Source organism: Gavialis gangeticus, unplaced genomic scaffold (genome assembly GCF_001723915.1).
Source record: "Gavialis gangeticus isolate Ggan-Ray unplaced genomic scaffold, GavGan_comp1, whole genome shotgun sequence".
Classification (NCBI taxonomy): domain Eukaryota; kingdom Metazoa; phylum Chordata; order Crocodylia; family Gavialidae; genus Gavialis; species Gavialis gangeticus.
Window position 1 is genome coordinate 23,600,689 of NW_017729024.1, and position 9,277 is coordinate 23,609,965.

Here is a 9,277-nt window from a genome sequence, read left to right on the forward strand (position 1 = left end):
CGACCTTGTGGCTGCCTATAAATTCATCATGGGGGGGCAGAAGGGAATTGGTGAGGCTCTACTTACCAAGGCACCCCTGGGGGTTACAAGAAATAATGGCCATAAGCTAGCAGAGAGCAGATTTAGACTGGACATTAGGAGGAACTTCTTCACAGTTAGTGGCCAAGGTCTGGAATGGGCCCCCAAGGGAGGTGGTGCTCTCCCTACCCTGGGGGTCTTCAAGAGGAGGTTGGATGGGCATCTGGCTGGGGTCGTCTGAACCCAGCACGCTTTCCTGCCTATGCAGGGGGTCGGACTCGATGATCTATTGAGGTCCCTTCTGACCCTAACATCTATGAATGGTCTTTCCTGGCTTCAAACCCTATGATTTGTAGACTATTTGGCTGATTACTGTATTTCAGGCCTGAAGTATCTCTAATGTGTACATACACAAAGTTTAGTTATGCAGACTCCCTTCATCTCCCTGTCCTGTCCCCCCCAACCCTTGAAGTTTACTTTCTCAAGCTTTGTGCATGTCTGGTGTGGGTTTTTTTAAATGAACAGGAAGCAGGGGTAAAATCAAACAAGAGGAATTACATGGTGTATATTTAATTTGTGGAACTCATTGCCAGAGGAGGTTGCAGGTGTAACTGGTGTAGACAAATTCATTAAAAAGTGGTTAGACCAGGGGTGGGCAAAATGTGGCCCGGGGGCCGGATGTGGCCTGCCAGACCATTCTATCCGGCCTGCGGGGCCCCTAAAAAATTTAGAAAATTAATACTGATCTGCCCTGAGCTGCCTGTCATGTGGTCCTCAGTGGCTTGCCAAAACTCAGTAAGCAGCCCTCTGCCCAAAATAATTGCCCACCCCGGGTTAGACACACTCATGGAGGACACATCTACCAAGAGCTGCTAAATAGAAGAGTCAGGGATGTATAGTCTAATGTACTATCTGTGATGGTTGACCAGATGGATTACAGCAGATATACACTGCACTTATTCTCCCACCCCCAATAGGCAGCTAGGTCCTATACGGTATGCAGAGCATGGACAGCCTGACTCCCTGCCCCACTCTTGGGCCATGCACTATGGGCAGGCAGCCCAGCTTCTGCCTGTTGTATGTGCTATGTAGCCTGGATCCTTGCTCCCCCTCCTGGCAGGAAGTAGAAACAGGAGAAGGGGAGTAGGAGTTTGGAGACCCTGGCCTCTGCAGCAGCAGGAGTGATGCAGGAAGTGACAGCTAGCAGGAACTTGCAGGCCATGTGTTACTCACAGGCTGGATGTGGCTCAGAGGCTGCAAGTTGGACAGCCCTGTGCTAGTAATTGACTAACAAAGAACGTAGTAAGGATAACTAGCTTCTTTTGCCCAGTTGGTTGAGAGCTCAGCTGACAATACCAAGTGAAACAAAGTACAAGATTTCCTAATACTGGGGGGAGGAAATGTAAGAAATGGCTGTAAAATACTATTGGTTTTTAACACTACTATCTGCCATGAAATAAGAGGGGAAAGATGAGTGACTAAGCTGAATGTTTTTCTTCAGACACCGTAATGATTCCATAATTGGCAAAGCAACTAATGATTTTTCTTTGCACTGCTAAGCAATCCATCATGTGAGTCAGCTTTGGCAAGATTTTGCTGTGGGAAATATACACTTTTAAATATTTTATTATTATAAAATGAAGATGATGCTTTCCATATGAATTATATGTAGAGCAATGCCTTATTTACTGTTCTCCAATTGTTGTTAGTCCCTGTATTAGTATCCTTTCACATAAGTACCTGGAGGTAGACATTAAAAAAGCCACACCATAACCAAATTCAGCGCTTGCTTAGTGTTCAACAAGACCCATGCATCTTCATGAGATACTAGACTTTTTCTGTTTCCAGTATTATTTGCCAGGTTTACTAATATTTCTGCTTGGTATGCTTTTGTAGACTGAGGCAAGTGCTCACAAACTTGATCATCAGTCCTTAACCAGCTCAAAGGAGACTTCAGGTACAGTGCATTAATAGTCTAAAATAGCAAAACAATGTGGTACCCTAGGTATCTTGTTAAGAGTGTTAGGTCACTGCTTCCCAGAAGCACTTTTTAGTGCATGTTCATTTGCATGTGTGTGTATTTAGTTTGTGGGTTTGTGTATATAAAATATACTTGTGCAAAGGTGGATCAAAAAAGTTGAGAGCTTTCTTTGACCATAGTGATGTGTTTCAATTGTATATGCTAGTAAAGCAACTTATGCTGGTGATTAGAATGACAGGAAGTTGTTGATGGGAACTATTTTTAAATGTTAAGTTGTGGGTCATTGAAGAAAACTAAGCTTTAAAACCTTTTGTTGCTGTGACAGAAACAACCTTACATGTACTGTAGGGGAGCGTTTAAAGAAAATGGTGAATCTTCATACATTGCATGTTTTCATGGCACTGTTGTCTTCATAATGATGACCACCTTATTGGGGTCATTTGACCCCAGTGCTCTTCCTGCCATGGCAGGGGGTCGGACTAGATGATCTGCTCAGGTCCCTTCCGACCCTAGAAACTATGAAACTATGAATAATGTTAAGTGAAGTCATTGGTTGGAGCTCCTTGTAGAGATTATATACAACTCCTTAATTAGCTCCAAAAGAGGCAGTTTGGGGTAGTTCTGGATCTTTCCTTTTGTCTTAAAAGGGACCAAGCAGTGTTATCTTTACAAGACTCGTAACATTTTCTGCCCAAGGAACAAGAAACTGGACATTTACTATGGTTATGGTACAGAGCACAGCTAGAATGATTTTTGTAGCTATTGAAGTGCTAAAATGTATTTCTTCTCTTTTTTTTCTTTTTTTCTACGAATTCTAGCAGTAAGTGGTTGCGACAATGAATATCAACCAGACCTGGAAGAACAAACATTTATTTTAACTCTGGTGGAAATCCCAACTGACTCTAAAGAATACAGTGATGGGTCTGTTTCACTTGGACATACCTCAGAACCATTGCTGCCAGCCCCAATAATACTCAGTCCAGTCAATACAGATGGGGCAAAAACGGTGGGAAAGCAGAGGTAAATTACCAATATGTTATCAGTTACATCTGCATTTATTTCTGAGCAGTTGGGCTAATTATTAGGGTGCTTTAGGATAAATATGTTGGAACTTGCTAAGAATATAGCTGTCTAGCACAATGCAGCAACATGTATGCTTACCCTAAAAGGAGAAATACAGGAGAAATGGACAAAATATACAGTCAAAGTAGAAAATTTAAATAATACAGAGAAGAAAACAGAGCACATATTTGTAAGGGTAGGGAAAATTCCTAATTCATGGCTTAAAACTTACAAGTCTTACCACTTAGATGAAAATCTCAAGGGTTCAAAAAGATTGAAGTTAAGAGTATAAGAAAATATTCATGTTTACTTCTAATTTTTTCATGTACGCTACTCATTTTGATTTTAATAAGAGTAACTTCATAATAATGTTTTTGTGTTATAAATAAAGCATTGGATCCCTGACACCCATAGTTGGTGAAGTTCTTGCTCCATCCTTAGACAACTGTACAGAAATTGAAGGACCACAAAGAACTTTAACAGAGCCATTTCTTAATTTGGAGTCAACGCCTCGGAAAAGGCGTGCTACTGATACTGAAGATAGCAATGTTCCTCCTGCCAAGAGGAGTCCAGCAACTTCAACAGAAGATAAGCTGGTAAGCATCTATAGCATTGGTTCCCAGCCTTGGGGTGTGACTCAAATTAGGGTCATGAGGGGTCCTCAATAGGGTCACGAAGGGCCTGCACACTCATGTGTATGGCTTGGGAATAGCAGGTGGGTGGGTGGGGCGAGGCCACCGCACACAAAGAGGGCAATGGAAGCTTCTCTGCCCCCAGGATGCCACCACACTCTGCTCTCAGCAGCCCCCACAGCACCAAGTTGGGAGGTCCTGTTGGTGGCCAATTTAGGGTTGCAGCCAAAAAAGGTTGGGAAGCACTGATCTATAGTATAAGGTCAGAGAATAATTCAGGAAATATATTTTTGTGCATTGTATAATAGGTATGTGCTTGTAATACTTAATTGATTTCAAAATACCTAGCATAACTAAATTGCTTGCCTAATTTGAAAATTAAGACAATCAAGGTTTTTGGTTGGTTTGGTTTTTGCCTTTTGGAAAGGTAGTAAAAAGCTGCTTTTTTTTTTTTCAAGCCAGAGGAAAAATAAATACATAAACTATTTCTTTTGTATTCACTTTGATATACAAAGACAATTTTACCACTGGACTCTTTAACTGGCATGCCAGCAATGTTGCAGTATGTTCAGTGCTTCCATCCTGCTTTTGGAAGTGGGCTTTGCGGAGGCAGGGAAAATGTAGGCTAGACCAGTGTTTTGAGTGCTTGGTTTCAGAAAGTGATGTCATGATCCTGAGAGAGGAAGCTTAACTGGCCAGAAGACAAGGTTCACATCCTGTACTTTCATGATATGGTTGAGTTTATGGAGCAGTGTTTTGAGTTGAGTTGTTGTTGTCATCTTGGTATTATAAGGGCAGCTTTGGTAATTTGGAGAATATTTTCGCCCGCATACACTTGTCTATGTTCTCTGCCTTTCATTCCTGCTTGTCTAATATGACCATAGAGATTCCTGCACCTTGAGAAGCCTGCTATCTAATCCTAGGGGTCAGTTAAGTATAGGGGTGCACAGATAAAGATTTTTTGGGGCCAATACTGATGGCTGATTATTAACGAGCCATATCAGCTGGTACCAATCCAGTTGTTGATATGCAGCCTGTCAGCTTGGAGAGCAGCATCCAGCTGGTAAGTCTGTGGGGAGAGCGGGGGGAGGAAAGTGGCATGGGGGCGCAGATCAGGGTCCCCACAGTGAGGGAGGAGTGGGGGCTGGGGCAGGCACTGGCTAGCCAGGGTGGGATGGAGCTGTGAGCAGCTTGGTTGGGGGGCACAGGGAGGGAGTGGGAGGCAGCTCCTACTGCTGTGCACACCCCTGGGGTAGGCACAGGGGGCGTGTGCCCCCTGCAAGGGCAGGCTGCTACTATGGGCTGGGGCCAGGAGCCTGTGCCTGGCTCCTCGTGGCAGGGGTGGGGCTGAGCTGGCACTGCTTGGGGTGGGTGGTGGTGGCGCTGGGAGTGGGGGGCTACAGGGTAGCCCCAGTCCCAGTGCCACTTCTGCCTGTCCTTGCTCAGCTCCGCCCCTGCCAGGAAGAGCCCGGAACAGCTGCTGGCTCTAGCCTGCCCTTGCCCCATGCACAGGTCTGGGGGACGGACACCTCCTATGCCTGCTCTTGGGGTGTGTGCAGCAGTAGGAGCCATCCCCCCCATCCCTCCCTGCACCCCCTGGACAAGCTGCTCATGACTCCATCCCATACCCAGTCCCAGCTGTGCAGCCCCTGCCCCACTCCCTCCCTTACCATGGGGAGGCCTCAATCTGCCCCCCCACAGCCCTTCCTTCCCCTCTGCCCCTTCACCCCAACAGATTTACCAGTCAGGTGCTACTCTCCAAACTGCTGGGCTGACTCTGTGATTGGTACGGCTGCGCACATAGACACAGCATTTATTAGTGGCATATCGGCCACATCAGCCAAAAAAGGCAGATTGCCGATTAATGTCAATTTTCCTTTTATTGGTCCTGATATGATATAGACCAATGTATCGGTGCACCTCTAGTTAAGTATTGTGTAAATGGTACCCAAAGTTTAGGACTTTTTCTTGTAAGACCTACTGCTGACTTGAGAAGTGTGCAGTATTAGTGTTTCTTTTGGGGTTTTTGCTTCTTATGATGAAAGGAAAAACTAACTTTTTGCATTTTGTTTAATTCAGGAATCTTCAGTTAAATCGATACACGCTCCAACAGAAGTTGCTGGTAAGTTAATCTTGGTTTTAAGAAGAAACTCTTGAATGCTAAATAGCAAAATAGCAACTAGTATTGCTAATGACATTGTGTTCAGAAAGTGGGGGAGGCTGCTTTTCTGCTGTAGTGTTAGTATTATGAGTGTGACCTAAAAACCTAACCTGGCAAAAATCTAACCTCCTTGTGATGATGGTACACAGGGCCACAGCAAACAGCCAGGCAGAGTTGGTTAGGTGCTCCATGTGTATGCTTTTACATCAAGAAGTGCTATTTCTCTGGTCAGCTGCACAGGACTGTGAGCTTCAGTAGGTTGGAGAAGCTGTGTCCTTTGTCATAAAAAGCTACAATAAATAACTGCACAAACGAACAAATGGCTCATTTTTGGTTTTGCAACCCGCTGCAAACATATGCAAGTTGCAAACCACGCAAACATGGACGATCTGGGTTCTACTGCATTTAATATCTTCTGTTTACTTAAACTGCCACTTACTTTGGGTTAGGTATATGGCAAACTTTTGTATATTAATGCAGTTAATTCCAACAGTACTGCTAGTTTAATACTATTTATTCAAATTTTTTCATTAATTTTAATAGTTGCCTCTAAGCGAAATGAGTTCACTGAAAAGAGCTCCAGAGTAGAAAACGCTCTGAATTGGTTGACCTTGTTTGGGATTTTTATTGTGACCAAACCTTAGTTTAGTGTTTTTCAACAGAATATACCTTGTTCACTTCAATCTCAGTGTCTCTAGACATTGGAAATGGGAGACTAAGATTACTTTTTATTAGAGAGTTCAGATATCTGAACTATACTATAAAATCATCCAATATCTCGATATCTGCCTTAAAAAAAACCTAATCTCCTAAACTGGGGGAAGAAGAAAAAAGTTACTAATAGACCCAATTGTTTTCAATGTGGTAAATATACCAGTATTTACACTGTTTAGCAGAAAGCTGTTAACCCAAACTATTCATTAGATATTATGCTGTTTTTATTCAAAATACATTTTGAGGATGCAGAAAAATTGCTAGGGATCTTCATAGCTACAGGGGAGCTTTCCTTACCTTTTAATTGCATAGAGAATCTGGATTGCGGATACAGAGTCTGATATAAAGCCCGTTGACCAATGCGACTTAAACTTTGGATCGGGTATTTATGCTCAAAATGAAACTCCTCTTAACTTGTAATGTGTTCAGTTCTGGTCACCTCATAATAAGAAAGACAGACATTCACATGCCAGGAAAAGTACTGAAACAGGAAGGACTGAGATATATGAGGAAAGACTGAAAAAGGCAAATAAATACATTCAGTTAAAATTTTTAATGAAAGAAGGAATTATCCAAAAATGTGAAGGGCATAAACATGATGAAGTAGTATTTGGCATTGCACACCGGTTGTAGAAACAGAATTCAAGAATGTTTTTGAGAATGAAATCTGAATGTCCTTCGTTTGTGTAGACCCTTGACAATTTCCGTAATTAGTTCTTACGCTGTGGAATAGTCCCATAACTGCAAGATGACTGGATTGAGCACCATAAAGTATTACAAGGAGCACTCCTACACTTTTGGTGGGACATCTGAATTTTTCAGTCTGCATGTGCAATCTGTAAATTTTTAAGCGGGGTCAAGCTTTAGACCTGAAAACTGTAACAGTAGTTGTATGTGGGGGTTTTTCTTGGTTTTTGTTTTTTAAAGAAAAGTAGATGGCTTACTCCTTCCCTCTCTCCTGCCTCCCAGGGGGTGGGGGCGGGGGTGGGAAATGTAGTGTTGCTTATAGTGACTTCAAATACTATATTGTCTAATAACAGTAGTAGTGTTTTGCACCATCGTGGCAGAATATTATTTTTTTATGGCAAAATTGAATTCAGGTCACTAAAAAATGAGTTCAAGTTCCCCATTTATGCTTAATCACTTTTCACTTTTACAGGAAAACTTTTGGAAAACTTGAGGTCTTTGAAGAAGAAAAATGTATCTACCTCAGCGTCTTTGTCTACATCTGCAGATTGGCAACTAGAACAAGGAGGCCAACATAAATCTTTGCAGAATGTAGAAACTTTACCACTTGAAGATAAATCAGCATGCAAATATTTAAATGAAGGGGGATCTGGAATATGCCCTGAGATAAAAATAGGAGCCAGTGAGCAAGGACTATCTGTGGAGGTTCATGAACCTGAACAGTCAGGACATGCTGGAACTATAGCAGCCCCATCAAAAACCCTATTAGTCAGGTATGTCTTGAAATACTGGTTTTGAACCTTTTTCTGTACTAAGGCCTATTCTCTGTAAAGAGAATGCCTGAGGTCATCCTTGCACTTGGCATTAGGAGAAGGGCAGTCATAGAATCATAGAAAGTTAGGGTTGGAAGGGACCACAGGAAGTCATTTAGTCCAACCCCTGCTCAAAGCAGGACCATCTTCAACTATATCAACCCAACCAAGGCTTTATCTAGCTAGGTCTAGAACACCTTCAGGGATGGAGATTCCACAACCTCTCTGGGTAATCTGTCCCATTGTTTTACTACCCTCCTAGTGAGAGAGTTTCTCCTAATACCTAACCTAAACTTCCCTTAATGCTATTTGAGACAATGCTCTTTGTTCTGTCATTTGCCAGTACTGAGAACAGTCTAGCTCCCTCTGATTCTTCTTTGTGACACCCAAGTGCTGAGAGCCCATTCCCTAAAACAGCATCCTGTTCAACAACCAAACAACAACAGTGACCAAAAAATCCTATTAAGAATCTGACTGGTTTGGTTTTGTTTCCAAATTTGAAAAATTGTAGCCATGTCATGGATATTGCATGGTCACAGCTAGTTCACATTTCCCACACTTCCCTGATAAATGTATAAGTGAACAGACAGTTGTCTCTTGCTCAGTCTGTTTGTTTGTTTGTTTGTTTGTTTGTTTATTTCTGCAGCCAACAAAATTGTCTTTTGTGATGTAGACACTTATCTGTTAGTCTGGGTTTGGGACAACCTTAAATTTATTACTTTTTCAAATAACCATTTCTTTGCATCAATCAAATTCTGCTTTTTCCCCAAACATTAGACTGCTGTTATTTAATACCCAGAGCATACTGAACTTTTCCAGAGCTATGTTAAGACATCTCACTGCATCAAAGAGATTACAATATAGGTGACATACAGAGAATGCAACACAATTCCTTTAGATGCACTAATATACTTCTCACACTTTTAAAATCAGATTTCTGTTTGACCCTTTGCTTTTTGTGTCCTCATGGCCTCCCCTGTGCCTACTGACACATGTTGATTTTACTGCTTCTTTTCCCAGCTTAGTGGTGGGGTGGATTGTAGTTGTCACTTGCATGTATTCCAGGAGCACTCTTGACATGTAGGTGCTGTCTAGACATAGAGTCCCTGACTGAAAGGTTACCAACCAAAAGTGACACTTGATACTTTTTTGTACCTCTCTCAACATAATAACTTTTTCCCTGTTCCTGTGCCTCAGTCACAGTGAACTG

General features: G+C 42.3%; 1 protein-coding gene across 9 annotated transcripts in view; it reads left to right on the top strand.

Moving 5' to 3' along the window:
• The window catches only part of BDP1 (B double prime 1, subunit of RNA polymerase III transcription initiation factor IIIB), an 80,182-nt gene that overhangs the window by 59,497 nt on the left and 11,408 nt on the right, over positions 1 to 9,277 (top strand). For 7 of the 9 annotated variants that reach the window (XR_002097277.1, XM_019516967.1, XM_019516968.1 and 4 more), the window contains 5 exons: positions 1,915 to 1,975; positions 2,818 to 3,019; positions 3,453 to 3,657; positions 5,773 to 5,815; positions 7,728 to 8,028. Coding sequence is in view for 8 of the 9 variants with exons in the window: in XM_019516967.1 (XP_019372512.1) it covers positions 1,915 to 1,975; positions 2,818 to 3,019; positions 3,453 to 3,657; positions 5,773 to 5,815; positions 7,728 to 8,028 (812 nt within the window). In the remaining variant the exon portion in view is untranslated. The remainder of the gene's footprint in view (positions 1 to 1,914; positions 1,976 to 2,817; positions 3,020 to 3,452; positions 3,658 to 5,772; positions 5,816 to 7,727; positions 8,029 to 9,277) is intronic. The other 2 variants (XM_019516973.1, XM_019516970.1) reach the window with 2 other exon arrangements.